Source organism: Eutrema salsugineum, unplaced genomic scaffold (genome assembly GCF_000478725.1).
Source record: "Eutrema salsugineum unplaced genomic scaffold, Eutsalg1_0 scaffold_8, whole genome shotgun sequence".
In the NCBI taxonomy this organism is placed as follows: Eukaryota; Viridiplantae; Streptophyta; class Magnoliopsida; order Brassicales; family Brassicaceae; genus Eutrema; species Eutrema salsugineum.
Genome location: NW_006256414.1, coordinates 6,780,057 through 6,796,956, shown reverse-complemented (window position 1 = coordinate 6,796,956; position 16,900 = coordinate 6,780,057). Strand labels below are relative to the sequence as shown.

The window sequence follows — 16,900 nt, the reverse complement described above, 5'->3', positions numbered from 1 at the left end:
AAACACTTTGTACTTTAAAATGTATGATATATACAATTTAGGACAAGGGAGTAAGAGAGATAGTTAGAGAGAAAGATTGAAAGAGATAGAGGGAAAGAGAGAGAATGATAGGGAGGGACATAGGAAGAAACAAATAGTTCAAGTTTTTAGGTACATGTATTTGATTGATATAAAAGAGTAAGGTAAACCAGAAGAATATGAAATCTTAGAGAACGAAGAAGACGAAGGCGATGAAGTAGAAGAGGAAAATGATGAGGAGAAGATATGGAAAATACGAAGAAAAACCTGAAAAATAAAAAGCAAGAGAATAAAGAGGAGAAGGAAGAAGAAAAACTTGAAGAATAAATAAAAAATGAAAGAAAACGAAGAAGAAGACATGAGAGAAGAAGGAGAAAAAAAAGTAGAAGAAAAACGAAAAAAATTAAAGAAAATACGACAAAGAAGAAAACCCAAAAAGTAAATAAGAGGAAAAAAAAGAAGATGCAAAATGATTATGTGAAACTCATGTTTGTTTTAGTTCAGTTTGTTTCTGAATTTCATACACTAATTTACTATTGCATTTTGGGTCTTTAATTTTGGATCGTGTTTACTTTTTTGAGTTTACTTTATTTTTATCATGTATGTCTCAAATGGTTGTTTATATTTTATTTAGTTTACGAAATAATATTTGTTTTTTAGATTTTTGAATAATAGTTGCTTTTTAGGTGCTCTTATGATTTTTTTTCAATTATTTGCTCTCTTTTACAGTTTCTTATAAATCATGTGGTTTTTTCTGTAAAGTATAGGCATTATTCTCATCAAATTAAACATTTACAAGCGAAGCAACTTCAAACTACACATTTACCTATACGATTACGAAGATTGTTGAAAAAGATCAGATATATTGCAATATCTGTTGATCAGAAACTCTATGACCATGATCAGAGAGTCTTTGACAATGAATTATACATTTAAAAAAAAAAAAAGTATTCCCTATGATTTTAATACCACATAATCAATTCGACAAAGTTTTGAAATCCCTCGGCCCGCGTAGGGCGCGGGCAAACCACCTAGTTCAAATAGATAAAAAGAGCTCGAGATTAAGAAAGATGTTCAATTGTTCTGAGTTGAGTTTCCTTCAAATGTGTAACATACTGTCTACGTGAACTGATAGTAATATTTTTATACAATTTCATTATGATTTGCTTAAATTTATTTGCATAACGATATAAATATTATACTAATATTGATGGTGGTAAATCGAATAGATGAGTCATATATGACATTGATATACAATCATATACAATTAGGATTTCGACCCGGACCACCATAATAAAAGAAATATCCCCATGAACTTTCATAATCAGACTTGACATTGTAACAATTTTCTTGTGTTATCTGAATATAAGATTCTCCTAGAGGTGGTGCACTAATGTCATCCTCATTAATTATCTCAAGATTTCTGAAATAACTAGCCTTTTTCAATCCCTCTTGTGCAAATTGTCCACTCCCCATTTTCGTTGTCGTGTGTTGTGAATCATCATTAAAATTGATTATTTCGCCTCCCCAATGAACTTCATTCGCACCGACTTGTAGATGGTTGAACAGTGAAGAAGGCCAATATCCAATTATTAAATGAGTACCAGATCTTAACCACCAGTTCCCTGAACCTGGGTCCTATAATAATATAGCATATTATTGTTTGTTTAAACAGTATGCTGAAAATTAGTATGGAGTATATTAACCTTCCATATGGTTATGGGAAACTCATGTTGTTGACCATCCAAACTAGAAACTTGACTACATGACGCACCTAAAGCAAATTCTTGATTGGTATGAACAAAGCCTTTGCAGTCAAGATTGTAGCAACCTGAATCCCTGTACCCATCAGCCTATTTCCATATTGCAATGCAAACAAATTCATAGAAGTTACTTTTTTCAGTACATATTATGATCCAAAATATGTGAAGGAAATAAAAATGATTTAGAAATTAACTCACTGTCCAATATATAAAGTATCGAGGATTGTCATCACCATAACGTTTCGGGTACACCTAATAAATAACAATAGATGCCGACGTAAAGAGAATAAGAATATATATATATATATATAGCTGGGAAACAAACTAATACATGCCAACCAGCTTCAATGGTATTAAGTTCATCATCATTAGGGCCACCCAAAAGCCATAATTGCGCTAGGCTAAACTCCCTTGGTGTTTGTACGTGAGGTTTCCACACGTTTATAAACGCTTTTGTTCCATGAAACCTTCCTTTCAAAATAACGGTGGCGTACTATATGTACATTCACATACATATAATTAGAAACCACTAAAAGAACACACATGATTATGGAAGAAATTTTTGTTTTTCAAGTGCTTATTCAATGATATATATACCTCATGTGTGTAGTTGTTACTAGTTGAATTTTCTGGCTTAGGTTGACGGACGACGTTGGGATACTTTTTCATGTATTGTTTGATTGATCCTGCTCGTAAAATATCTTCTTTTTTTGTTCTTCTGATTGGAATACTGTTTTTTGGGCATTTTCCATTAATTGTCCAGAGTTGAGTTATTGTACTCTGTTTTTCGAGGTCTGAAGATTCATTGTTCCATCCTTTTGGGTATGAACTTGGTCTCATCTACAACAAAAAAATGTTAGAGCAGAAAATAATCTATCAAACATAAGAAATGATAACCCACACTTAGTCGAGAACTTTATGCTAAAGAATATATACTAACAATGATAACTAAATAAAAAATTAAAATTGCTTTGTGTACCTGGATAGTGTGGTTTTTGAATAAAGGATGATCATAAATAGGATGATTCTTCATATGAGCACAATCTATTATATCTCCATCTGGACTCTGCACAAATATTACAAAACATAGGTAACTAAGAATTAGAAGCTAAATAAAATGAAAAAGTGTAATTAGGTGTCATAATATCAAGATTGTTTAACAAACCTTGATAGATTTAAGAGCTGGTTTATTGAGTTTCTTCAAAAATTGATCGATCTCATCATCTTGAGTACGAAAATCTTCAGTGACTATCACTGTTAGAATTATGAGTACGAAATGCATCTTCATCTGATTGATCATGACTTAAATGTTCGGTGTTTTGAAATGCTTATTGTTTCTTGGATTTATAGATTTTTTTTTTTCTGTCAAAAAATTTAAGTTATCATATGATTAAAATTATAGGTTTTCTATATACGAAAAAAGTCATACAACAGAAAATTTAACAAATCTGTGCCAAAAAATTTTGATTATAATTTTGGTGTATTAATAAATACAAAGGCTCTTTATTTAAAACGAATTAATATCTAATTAAATATATCTACAATATACATTGATTGTATTTGTTTTTGACATACATAAATACAATCAATGGTATGTAGATTTGTCAAAATGTTAATTTTGAAAAACAAATAGTCAGAACATACTTAATGATTCTAGATATTGAGTAGTAAATTACTCTTGGAAAAGATATTGGAAATCTCATCATTTTAGAATGAAACTAAAAAGTATATTCAAATTTATTTCATCCATCCATTCATGGTTAAGAATGTCTTTTTTTGTTGTCAACAGAATAGATATTTAAAATGATACAGTGATTTAAACCGGTGGTACATAGTTTATATATATATCATATTATAAGGATAGAAAAATATTATATATATTTATTCATCCTGGTGGATCGGCAGTTCGGGTTTGGTTTGGATTCGATTCGGGTTCTCGATTCTCAGATAACCGAATTAAGAGTGGCCAAGAACCAAATAAAACCCAAAAAAGTTTGTTCGGGTCGGTTTTTTTTTTATAAACCTAGAATAGATAAAAAAAAAATGATTTCAGTTAATTTTGAATCCGAATAACCATAAAAATTCAAAAAAAAGTGTTTCGATTCAATTTCGGTTCTATGTGAACCCGAATAACCTGAAAAAACCATGAAAACCCAAAAAGTTCAAAATAAACAAACATAATACATAAGGTCAAATCCTAATTCCAAACTTCCAAATTGTGCAAAATAAGAAGAAATTATGACAAAGTTGGGGATAATAATGAGAAGACATGTTCACCAAGTTGAATTTTAATATCAGTTCCAGTTCTGAATCCAAAAAACTATCTCATTCGGCCATCCTTGCAAACTACTTCCAAATCTTCTTGCCTGTATACAAACAAATGAACAAAGACAAACAAAGTTATTGACCTATGTCTTTGACTCTTTCCCAACGATAAACAATGACTCTTTACCAACGACAAAGAAAAACAACAAAAGTCAGACAATCAAACACAATGAGTCAATGACAATTAAAGACAACAAACAATCATAAATTCATAACGAATCAGCCTAATCACTAACCATTCAAAAACCAATTATTACCAAACTTATGACCGATCAAGTAAGCATAACATTACCTCATCACTTATAACTAACCGTCAGTCTTCATCTTCAGATTCAAAGAACTCTGGAGACTCTAAGTTTCCATTTCTGAGAAGTGAGAAAAGAAAACTTATAACATGAAACTTAAAAGCTCTATCCGGAGAGGAGATTTCAAGGAGCAGAAATATACCTCTTTGAAGTTTATCCTGCAATTCAATATCAGCAAGCAGCTCTTTTTAACTGACACTCCTTTTTCTCCTAGACGAATCTAACACTTCAGCCATTGCTCAGTGCACTTCAATCATGTAGTGGGTTAAACAACTTCAAACGAGTCTATGATTCGACCACTTGTGCTAAAAGCAGACTCTGAAGCAACAGAGGACACCTGCATTGCAAGCATATCCCTTGCCATCTCGGATAAAACCGGAAACTTGAAGCTGTTCAACTTCCACCATCCCAAAACATCATAATCTGTACCGAAGAATTTTTTTTTTTGAGTTTCACATTTCTCCTTCAAATATATATCCAACTCCGTACCTGAATCTTCAGTTTGTAACTCATCTACCATCTCTTTGTAGACAAAATCCATTCTTTCATATCCACTCTCAAATCTAAATTCATTTTGTCAAGGACATTACCTGTAGCATGATCTTGACTTGAATTACCACGCTGAGACTCAGTACCTGCAGATTTAGATGATGTCTCACCTCTAGATAGCTTGCTGCTATACTCCTCAAACAACTTCTTCATAACCGTAGTCACAGAATCAGACAAGTCCCTTGATTTAGGACTATCTTTTCCATAAATCCTGTCAAAACTAAGAGTAGCAAACCTCATTTTGTTTCTCGGATCTAAGATACTCACAATGATTAGAAGCCTATTGATCTCTGACCCATCCCAATATTTATCAAATTTCTCTCTCATTGCATCGACCTTTGTCCTCATTGTTGGATCCTGATCCTTGCTCAGCTTTATCAAATTGGTTTCGATAGTACAATATTCTCATTGTAACACTTGTAAGAATTCAGTGAAAAAGATGCTGAAACAACTAAAGTAGAGTTGTAAAAGATAATCAGAAACCTTACTAATCTTGCAACCGAATCCCAATCATCCTTTGTTGCTGGCCCAACTCTCTTATTTCCTTCCACTTGTTCTTGAAAGTAAGCATTGTAGAGCATATCTTCTGCTTGCATTCTATCTAAACCTACCCTAAACTTCAGAGCCCTGTCATCATAAGGTAAGTTGAATTCCACCTAGTTTTACAGTCTAAAGGTAAACTGCCTCTTGTCATTTTTGCTGATTCCAATCTTAGATCAAATGCCTTGATTATGTTAGTAGAAGATCTCACATACTGAACACCATTATAGATCGCAGATACACTTTTGCCAACTTCATGTAATCCCATCGGTCACTATCAAGTTAATGATATGAGCAGCACATCGTAAATGCATGTGGTCACCTCCTAGAACCAATGAGTGCTCACCTGTTCTGCTGAAAGCCTCCTTAAACTTCCTCAGTGCACTGGTGTTGGCAGTGGCATTGTCAAAAGTGATCGTGAAGACCTTCTCTATCCCCCAATCAGCCAAACACTCTAGCAAAACTCTGCTAGTTGTATTTCCCTTGTGATCGTCGATGATCTTAAACCCTATGATCAGCTTCCTTAGATTCCACTTTACATAAATGAAGTAAGCTGTGATGACCATATAGCTAGCTCTGGTTGTGGGAGCAACCCAAATATCAGTTGTCAAAGACACCCTTTGCTTGTTTGCACCAAGCACCTTTCTCATAGCAGATTTCTTCTTTACATACAACCCCACAGTTTCTCTGGTGATTGTTCTCCTTGAATTTGGCTTTGGAAGACCCACACGATTGCAGAAATGTCTCCAAGCCAGAATTTCAATAAATGAAAGTGGCAATTCAGCCAAAACAATCATCTCTTTCGATGCTTCTCTAACCACTGCTTCAGAAACCTTGAACAACTGCAGAGTACCACTTGCATCTTCAGAAACTATTATATTCTGCCTTCTTTTTTAGTTTCCTCTCACACAATGTGCTCCTTGCAAATTTGCAGATGCTTCTTCAAGCTTGAAGTTCCACACTTGATGTTGCAGGACATCGATTTACCACAATAATGATATACGCAGGTGTTGACATCCTCCTCAGTTCTTGTAAAGTGTTTCCACACTAAAGACCTCGTGTTACTGACCTTAAATTTCTTTTTTGGCTTCGACGAAGGTGAGCTAGTTTCACTCCTTGGATTCTCCTTGCTTATGTTTCTACTTCTCTGTGCAGGAGTAGCTTCATGATCATTATCTGCAATATCATCCTTTGATGGAGACAAAGAATCCATCTGCCGTAAAAATTAGATAATTGATCACTCCATTCAGTTTTCTAAGATCAACCGAAAGGTCCAAAACCCAAATCCAGACATGAAAGATAAAACTCAAATCGTGAAATGAACGAGAAACAATCAAGACAGAAGAATCAGAGAAGGAACACTTACCACGAATCAACTCTCGAGGATGATGAATGAGGAGAATGGTGGTGGTGATCGTGAAATTGAATTAGGGTTTCCAGTTTTTCCAATTTGGGATTTATTATTAGGGAAAAAGAATTGAGAGAATAAATAGAATGTTTTTTCAGTATATGTTTTGTATATGATTTTTCATTTTTTAAGGGTAGGTTTATGCAACTAATTAACAGATTCTATTTTATTATTTTTGGGTTTACATTTGGTTCTTGGGTTTACGCTAACCCGAATCGAGAACCGAATCAAATAAATATCAGAACCATTCGGTTTTTGCATTTACCCCGAATCCGACCCGAACCCGTATTTTTGGGTCGGTTCGGTTCGGAGCCAACGAGTTTAGTTTTTAAGCCCAGACTTCTAGACTAGACATCATGTATCCGAGCGAGTTTTTACTTGTCTTGCTACATGACATCTCCATTAAAGCAACATCTTCAAGAAGCCAAACGGGTCTTTAGATATGTCAAGGGTACTTTGACATATGGGATTCATTTCAAGCGAGTAGAAGAAACAGAGTTGGTGGAATTTTCTGATAGTGATTGCGGCGGATCAGTTGAGGACAAGAAGAGTACAAGTGGCTATGTCTTGATTGGATCAGGTGCATTTTGTTGGAATTCTAGCAAGCAGAAGATGGTTGCTCGATCAACGATCGAGGCGGAATACATTGCTGTTTGCTCAGCAGCAAACCAAGCAATGTGGTTACAGAGGCTGGTGAATGAGATTGGTTTCAAGGCAGAGAAAAGTGTAAGTATCTTCTATGATAACAAATCAGCGATTGCAACTGGAAAGAATCCAGTTCAACATAGTCAGACCAAGCATATCGACATCAAATATCATTTCGTACGAGAGGCTGAAAAGAATGGGAAAATCAAACTTGAGTATTTTCCAGGAGAGCTACAAATAGCAGACATATTGACAAAGCCCTTAAACACAACAAGGTTCGAGGTTCTACGAGAAGAGCTAGGCGTAACGATGAAACCATGATCAAAGAGGAGTGTTGGATGTGATCAGGTCTTCATCTTATTTTATTATTTTAGAAGAGATATATTATATAGTTAAGTAACTGATTTATGTATACTATTCATATCACACACCGAAGAGATACGAATAGAATTGTTAACTGCAAAACAATTACACATGTGTGTCTCCACATTGGGTTGTCTTCTAAAAACGTGTCCTTTAGTCAAAGTGGGTCATGTAAACCTATAATTACAGTTTAGAAGGGGTGGGAAATTCGGTTTTTGGGTTGGGTCCGGTTTGTTTTTTTTGGTTTTACGGTTTATCGGTGTTATAAAAACTCAAACCATATAAAAGCTATATATTTTGGTTTGGCGTGGTTTGGTTTTTTTTTTTTTGGTTTTTTGGTTTCTCGGTTTTATAAATATTAAAACCATATAAAATCCATTTGCAATTCGGTTCGGTTCGAGTACGGTTATTTACGGTTTATTTCATAACTTTCAACTATGGGAGATAAAATAAAAAAAATTGAAAAACAATACACCTTTGAAAAGTAAATTTCATAAGAAAAATTTGAATAGGTGCTATCAATTTATAATTCCACTTAATATCACATGAAAAATACACAAAATATGTGAAAAACATGTTTCAGTTTGTAAAATTTGATATGCACATATTAAAAACTATAGAGAAATTAGGTCTCCTAGCAAAGACAAACAGGGTATTTGCAAAAATAACTATGTCTGATCCACAACACTGTTCAATCCAAAAGGAAAAAAATCTCTCTCAGGCACCTTCCCCGATACTTTCCCAAAATGTTTGAATTCTGCATCTATTTTTTCCCATCTACCTTTTTTATACAAATTAGCAATGCTCCCCTCCATCCTGCCGGCCCTAAGCCGGTCTCCGCTGAGCTCCTGCCACCTAAACTCGTGAAAGGTCGCTCTCAGCACGGCGTTTGAAGTCAAGTATCTTGAAAAAAAGAAGCTATCCCTTGAGCTGGCTTAGCTAAGACTTAGAAAGATGGCTAAAAACAGAAATAATATTTTCGTGTATAGTTTGATAACATCGTATTTTGACCACTTTTATGGATCGTTTTGAAATATTTTTTCTATGTTTCTTATTGCTTTCAAGTACTTTTATTACCTTTTTTATAGTATTTGTAGTTCCAAGACTCTTTTAAGGAAACTTAGGGAAAAGCCTAACAAAATGGATAGAAGACCAGATTTTCAATTCAGAGTCAAACCGTCAGAAGTTCACCCCCGATTGAAGGCCTTATCACTGTCTGATCCAGATCAAATTTGGAGATCTCAAAGATGAAAGTATCATCTTTCCAGCACACTTTACAGCTTGGAAATCCAACGGTTCAATCAAAAGATACGCGAAGAGCAAGATGTCCCGTAAACCAGCCGGCAATCATTTCCACCTGTGGCCAACAGCCGTTTCACCACGGTCAGAAGCTTCCCGACCGCTGCCAACCATCCATCCCCCGCGGCCACGCACATCCTGACCGCGGCCAGCCAACTCCGAACTCGAAGGCCCATTTCTGAAGCCCAAAATGATTCCCTCATTTGGAGAAACCCTAAGTGACGCCCAGAGATGTCTTGAGCACTATAAATACATATTTTAGGAACCCTAATTCGTATCACCTTTTACACCATCTTGTTTTCTTATTGTTTTTATACTTTAGCTTTTATGAAGAGAGAGAGATCTATCCCTTGAACCCTTGTTCTTTCTTTTTCAATTTCGATTTCTGTCCTACTTTTCAATACTATGTTTTTGATTTCGTTCATCATGTCTGACTAGTTTTATTGTTGGGTCTAAGGGATTTTCGATGGGGATACATATGTTCGATGAGGATTCCATGAGCTATTGAAGCCGAATCTTAGAACTTTTTCTTCTGAATTTATTTTTACTGCATGAGAGTAGCGTCATGAACTACAATCTGATCCAGATGCTTGGTGACACGAAAGTGTTCATCCGGTGTCAGATCTAGTTTGGAAGAGCAAAACAAGCATAGGAGTAGAAACCTACCTATGGGTGATTTGTGAATGCTAACGAGTCTTAAACATAATGCATCTTTTCTCTTCCAAGGCCAGAGTGGGAACCTACTGGTCAGGGTTGAGAGAGATAGTTTTCTATGATTATGACAGTGGCGTATTCATACGTATGTGACTCTAGTTCGAAAAGTTTAAGCTAAGATCTTATCAAATTTACTCTCTAGCAATATTTTGAATCGTTCATAGAGAAAATTTCCCTGAAACCCAGTGCCTCTTTTCTATAGATTTACATTGATTTTCATTCAAGCTTTAGTCTAGTATTTTTACTCATTCTATCGATTTTCATTCAAGCAATTAGGTTTAGTCGTTTTTCTCGTTTTTAGTCGATTTCATTAAGTTTAGTTATTAGGTTATTTTAATTCTTGCAGTTTCTCGTTAAGATTAGTTTTTACGTTTTAAAGACACCACCAAAACCCTCACAAAAATCGTCTGGTTCTAGACTTCCTTACTTTATATTTCTTTCGAAGGCTTTTGCAGGAAAGATCCTCCTTCCCTGTGGATTCGATCTCTAAGTACTACAATCAATCAGCTGTGCATTTGCGGCTAATTATTTCATTTAGGGTAAAACTTAACACCCTCATCGCAGACCACATCATAGCTTCAAGCATACTCTGTACCTGCAAAAGCTCAAGCCCTTGGCCCAAGACTGAGGACCTCTTTCAATCAATCCTGCAAAAAGACCTCGAACAAGCTGAAGACTTCTCCCCTAGTGGATGTATTTTGTTACCCAAAAGCAACTTTAAGTATCTAGCAGATGTGCTAAGTTTTCCATCCTCTTCGCTCTCAGAATTATTCCAAACTTTTTCACTCCCACCTACACTAACGCAACCTCAAAGATCCATCAATGGAGATGAACAAAAACCTCTCAACTAAGGGCCATGAAGAAGAGGAGGAAGAGATCATCGACTTACCCCCCATTGACAACTCACAGCTCATTGCTCGATTTAATTTGAGTCTGGTCAGACGCATGTTCAACCAAGATATAAGAAGCACAGAAGCCCTCATCGCCTTCATGCCTCGTCAAAACATATGGGACGTGGAGGGCAGAGTGCACAGGATAAACCTTGGAAACTCCCAGTTTCAGTTTGATTTCGACTTGGAAGCTGATCTCCAGAGGGTTCTCAGCAAGCGCTCCTGCCATTTTAACCGATGGTCCTTCTCTCTGGAATGCTGGATAGCTCACGTCGGGGAATCGTTTCCAAACAACATGATCTTCTGGGTAAGAATCTCTGGAATTCTGACCCACTTCTGGATGGAAGAGAACTTCCGTACCATTGGAGACCGGCTTGGCGATGTGAAAGCAGTGGATGCGCGTGCTGCTCGGATTCAAATCTCGCTAAATGCAGACGAACCGCTGAGATTCAAGATAAGAGCTCGTCTCCAGTCCGGTGAAGTTGTTCGGGTCGAGATGAAGTACGAAAAACTCGACAGATGGTGCCTAACCTGCAGACACATATCTCATGATGAGAGATCCTGCCCTCTGCTTACCGAGGATTAAAGAAGAGGAAAAAGTAAGAGAGGCAGAGAGAAACTTAGTTCAACCATCAAGAGAGGACCTGATCCGAGACAGAGATATCATGCAGCAAAGAAGACAAGCGGGTCAGATCTCTTTGCCCCTTCGTGAAAGACTTGCTCCACCTCTGATGCAAGAGGAGATTCACAAAAACCCTCAGAAGCCTAAGGATGGAAGCTCTAACCCTCAAAAGGAGAAAAGAGGGACTTGGGTACCTGAAGAGACACATCCTGCTGACAGAAGATCGGATAGTGTTTGGAACCGAATTGAGACTAACTCGAGTTACCGCTCAGAAGCCAGGCGGTATAAGAGAAGACAAGAGCCTGCAGATGAAATTCATCCCATTATCAGAGAAGACACAAGAGACACTGAATCTGGATATCACAAGAGATTGTATGAAGAATCCTTCGCAACAAGCAAGAAGCAAATGGGGAAGAACTAGTAGAAAGATCTATCTGGAAAAGAACTTCCTTCCGCTAAACCTCTATTGGCGAGATACTCAGCAAGTCTGGCTAAGTCCTCTGACTCTCAGAGAACTATATCTGATCCTCCAGCCAAAGCTAAATAAGGATATTATTCCCCGGACCACACGCGCAGTCAACCTTTCCATCTCTCCCTTATCAGCAAGGCAACCAATCTGGGTAAAGGGAAGATTGCTGAAATCGGTGAATCTTCCAAATCTGGCAGCTCAGCGAAAAAGGCCCTCACCTTTGAACCTGAGATTCCAAATGAATCAAATTCCATTGTTGGCCAGCCTATGCCCAACAATGTGATGACCCTGCCTCCATTGGAACCATGTATACACGAAAACTGGTATTAGCAGACTCTTGAAGAAGATATAGAAGATACAAACCTAATTGCGACAGAACAAAGTGATGAGCTGCTCGATGTTTCAATGGAAGTGGTCATGGAGACAGGCGGAGATCTGATGAGCAATCATCAAGCCGTGGAGGACGATCTAATGGAGGAGGAGCTCATGGAGGACCCAGCCACGCTCATCGACAATGAAACAATTGAAGGCATCGATGAGGAAGATGAAAGGATGAATGACGATGATCTATTTGATGAAGGGGAACTGGACGAGCTCCTTAAGGATGCGGACAGTCCTGAGAACGATCAAAAGGAAGAAGATCAGGAGATGATCGACGACCCCGCTGTGCCAGTGGCGAATCCGCCAAATTTCCAGGTTGCGTCTTGGTATAGAAGTCCCGCAAAGACTGATGTTGGGGAGAACCCGGTGGCAGAAGCTGGGAAGAAAACCCGAGTGACCGAAAAAAAGAAACCAGCGCCGAGATCGCCGGCAGCTCGTGGCTTGTCGCTGAAGAAGAGAAATTTTCCTCTGGGTTGTGTCTCTCCAAAGTCTAAGGGGAAAGGAAAAGGCCCAAAAGCGAGCCCAGGCCCAAATGAAGAACAGAAGGAAAAGCCCAAGGGAGACAGGAGCTCCAAGGCCCAGAAACAAAAACAAGCTTTTGCAACCGGTGGGAAGGAAGCTCAGAAACCGGCTAAACGTCATCCATGAACGTGATAGGCTGGAATTGTCAGGGGGCGGGAGCCGACCTAACGAAGGATCATCTAGAAGAATTGCACTACTGTTTTTCTCCTCGCTTTTTTATTTTTATCAGAAACTAAAAACAATCGGGTTTTTATTCAAGATATGCAAATGTACTTTGGCTATGACAATGTTTGTACCGTTGAACCGAAAGGTCATAGCGGCGGTCTAGTCCTTTTTATATGGATGAAACTTCAGTTACTATCTCCTATTCGGATGAACATCTTATTGATGTTGAAACTAGTCTAGATGGACATAAAATCTTTTTGACATTCGTTTACGGAGATCCGGTCATTAAAAACTGAGAATATGTATGGGAACGTCTCACTCGGATGAGCATCTCTAGAAAAGAAGCCTGGTTTATGATTGGGGATTTCAATAAAATCTACGGAAACCATGAGAAATAGGAAGGGTGAAGGAGACCGGAATACTCTTTTATCCCTTTTTGAACCATGTTAGATAATTGTGGGATGCTCGAATGTCCGTATAAAGGAAATTCTTTCTCATGGGTCGGAAGAAGACGTTACAGAAAAGTCAAATATAGCCTCGATAGAGCTGTTGGGAATGAAGAATGGCAATCTATTTTCCCCCATACCTCGGTGGAGTACCTTAGATTATGGGGTTCAGACCACGACCCGTTATGGCCAGAATTCAAGTGGATAATTGAAGGAGGAAGAAATCATTTTGATTTGATAAAAGATGGCTGGGAAAACCAGGTTTCAAAGAGGCGGTAATCTCCGGCTGGAGCTCTTCAGATGGAATTCCTCATCGGGATTTCCATCGCAAAGTAGCTAATTGTCGTACGAGTATCTCTAAGTGGAAATATTAGCTTACTTCCAAGACTTGTTCACCTCGTCACAACCCCCAGACCCAGATAATGCACTCTGGTTTATCACCGAGAAAGTAATAGAGTCTTCTAACCAGATCCTCCTCAAAGACCCCACAGAAGCAGAAATTAAAGAAGCTCTCTTTGATATCAACCCAGACAAAGCTCCGAGACCTGATGGAATGACAAGCAAGTTTTACCAAAGGTTCTGGCAGGACTTCCGCCATGATATTGTGAAATTAGTTAAAGATTTCTTCACATCAGGATCTTTTGATCCTAAACTCAATCAGACCAATATATATCTTATCCCCAAGAAAGAAAAGCCTAGAGCTATGACGGAATTCAGTCCGATTAGCCTTTGCAATGTGAGCTATAAGATAATCTCAAAGCTTATGTGTAAACGACTTAAAAAGACACCACCTTATCTAATCTCAGAGACTCAATCGGCCATCATGGCTAGGAGGTTGATCACCGACAATATTCTGTTGGCACAAGAAAATTTTCATTCACTTAGTACTAACTCGGTGTGCAGAGAAACCTTTATGGCCATCAAGACAGATATAAGCAAAGCATACGACAGAGTGGAATGGAGCTTCATTAAAGCCCTAATGATTAAGTTGGGCTTCTCTGAGAGATGGTTCAAGCTTCTGATATTCTATATTTCTTCGGTATCCTACCAAGTATTGATAAACGGAGAACCAAAAGGACATATCACTCCGTCGCAAGGATTAAGACAAGGAGACCCCCTCTTTTCTTTCTTGTTTATCCTATGCACCAAGGCTCTTATCTCACTTCTAAATGGAGCAGAAAGGGAAAACCAAATTTCTGGGCTAAAAATTGCCCAAGCAAGCCCACCAGTTTCTCATCTACGTTTCGCTGATGATAGCTTGTTCTTCTGTCGAGCGGACATCCAACAAGGAACCAAGATCTTCAGGATCATCAACACATATGGCTCAGCCTCGGGACAACAACTTAATCTGGGCAAATCATCCATCTTGTTATGGAACCGAGTTGACCCAACATTGAAGCTAGGTATCAAGAACGCCATTGGAATTTCGGCAGAGGGTGGCATGGGCATGTACCTGGGCCTCCCAGAACAAATTTTTGGATCAGTAAAGAAAATTTTCTCCTACTTCCATGATCGACTGAGTAACCGAGTAAATTCCTGGTCTGCAAGACTTCTTTCCAAAGGTGGAAAAGAAACTCAGATAAAATCGGTCGCCCAAGCTGTCCCTACATACGTCATGTCATGCTTCCTATTACCCCAAGGAGTGACTGACAAGTTACGGAGTGCCATTGCTAATTTATGGTGGAGTTCGAAACAGAATAACAGAGGGATTCACTGGATAGCCTAGGGCAAGATCTGTATCCCCCAAGATATGGGAGGTCGAGGGTTTCGGGATCTACATGATTTCAACTTAGCCCTTCTAGCTAAACAGCTATAGCGTCTTATCCAATACCCCTCATCTCTGTTGGCTAGGGTCTTACGAGGATGATACTATAGACAATCTGACCCGTTGGAAGATCGTAGAGTCTACTCTCTGTCCTATGGGTGGCAGAGTATTTTAGCTGCAAAACCATACCTAATGATGGAATTACGGAAGACGATAAGGTCGGGTCTAAATACAAGGGTCTGGAGCAAACCATGGATCCCGGACACTAGAGCTCGGCCGGCGAGAGCCACCCCGCAGATCGGCTATCAGGATCTGGGATTACTAGTTTACTCCTTTATCCGACAAGATACAAAGAAGTGGGATGTTTCTCTTCTGAGAAATTTCTTCCAACCCGAGGATGTCTCTCTCATCCTAGGGTTGAGACCTAGTCGTAACCATACCTTGGATAGATATCCATGGAACCATTCCAAATCAAGACTCTATTCGGTTAAGACGGGCTATGACCTAATTAGAAGGACAAAGTTACAATAGGAACCCATAATAATAAGAGAACCGAGCATTACAGTACTGCAAAGTCAGGTGTGGAAAACCCGCTCACCCGGAAAAATGAAACACTTCATGTGGCAAGCATTATCAAGATATGTGGCTACCTGCCAGAAATTTAACATACCGACACTTGGGAGCTGACAGAAGCTGACCCCGATGTGGTGATCACGAGGAATCTATAAATCACCTTTTGTTTTTATGTCCTCCGGCACTTCAAGTCTGGGCGTTATTGGACTATCCGTTCCTTCCGGGCCTCTTCCCGAGTACCTCTATTTATCAAAATATGAGTTTTCTCTTTTGGACAACGAAAGAATTAGGCATGACGGATCCTCAAAAGGATGTATATTGTTGGATCCTATGGTTCATTTGGAAAGCAAGGAACAAGAAAATCTTCAACGGGAAATCAATTTCCCCAGAAGATACCTTGATCTACGCAAAGGTAGAAGCAGAGAGCTGGAGAATCGTGAACCAACCAAAAGATGACGAAGACACATCTGGTGGGACCTCAGCTCCCCCGTTTCCCCATATACCTACCTCCGTGATCCAACGAGTCCTGACATGTCGGATTTATGTTTCTTGAATCGATCATAGACCAGTTAGCGGACTCGGTGGAGCTTGTGGACGGTAGGGGAAATGAGGTGTATGGTCATCAAGAATGCCGCAGAAGCCTCTCCGCATGCGGAGATGGATTGCTTCTTGTGGGCTATGTCAAGTTTGAGTGAAATACACATAAGATCGGTGCTTTTTCTGACCGACTGTTCTGATCTAGTGAATATGTCTGAATCTCTACCTGATTAGTTGTCCTTTACGCCCGAGTTAGAAAATCTACGCATCTTTCGGGAGAGCTTCTCAGATTTCGCCATTTCCTATATCCCGAAAAGTGAAAATATCCGGGCGGATAATCTTGCAAAAGGAGCCCGAGCAAAAAGACAAATTTTCACCCACATAAATCATACCGAATTGGTTATGGATGATCCCCAAAAGTGCACTCGGCCCGGCCAATAGCGATATAATAATTGGATAGTCGAAAAAAAAAAAAATCCACGACACTATTCCTTTTCATACACTTATGTACACCTGTCTACTTTTTATTAGGGGTGGGCAAAAAAACCATGATTGAAAAAACCAAACCAAACCAAACCGAAATAAGTAAATTTGGTTTGGT

The 16,900-nt window shown here is 38.5% G+C and overlaps 2 protein-coding genes and 1 long non-coding RNA gene across 3 annotated transcripts; 1 reads left to right on the top strand and 2 right to left on the bottom strand.

Annotated features, from left to right (window-relative positions):
* Positions 1-1,275: 1,275 nt before the first annotated feature.
* Positions 1,276-3,081, bottom strand: LOC18009811. The gene is made up of 7 exons (XM_006392279.2): positions 2,947-3,081; positions 2,761-2,847; positions 2,379-2,621; positions 2,113-2,274; positions 1,980-2,033; positions 1,725-1,871; positions 1,276-1,656 (listed from the first exon to the last, which is right to left on the bottom strand). Exons 1-7 carry the CDS (start codon positions 3,079-3,081, stop codon positions 1,276-1,278), a joined length of 1,209 nt encoding a protein of 402 aa, XP_006392341.2.
* An 830-nt stretch (positions 3,082-3,911) lies between these two features.
* On the bottom strand, positions 3,912-6,947 carry LOC112082187. Its single transcript, XR_002896820.1, has 4 exons — positions 6,867-6,947; positions 4,554-6,713; positions 4,399-4,471; positions 3,912-4,147 (listed from the first exon to the last, which is right to left on the bottom strand). It is a non-coding gene; the product is annotated as an uncharacterized LOC112082187 (long non-coding RNA).
* Positions 6,948-10,751: 3,804 nt separating this feature from the next.
* On the top strand, positions 10,752-11,405 carry LOC112088236. Its single transcript, XM_024158536.1, has one exon. The coding sequence runs from the start codon at positions 10,752-10,754 to the stop codon at positions 11,403-11,405; it is 654 nt and encodes a 217-aa protein (XP_024014304.1).
* The last annotated feature ends 5,495 nt before the right edge of the window (positions 11,406-16,900 follow it).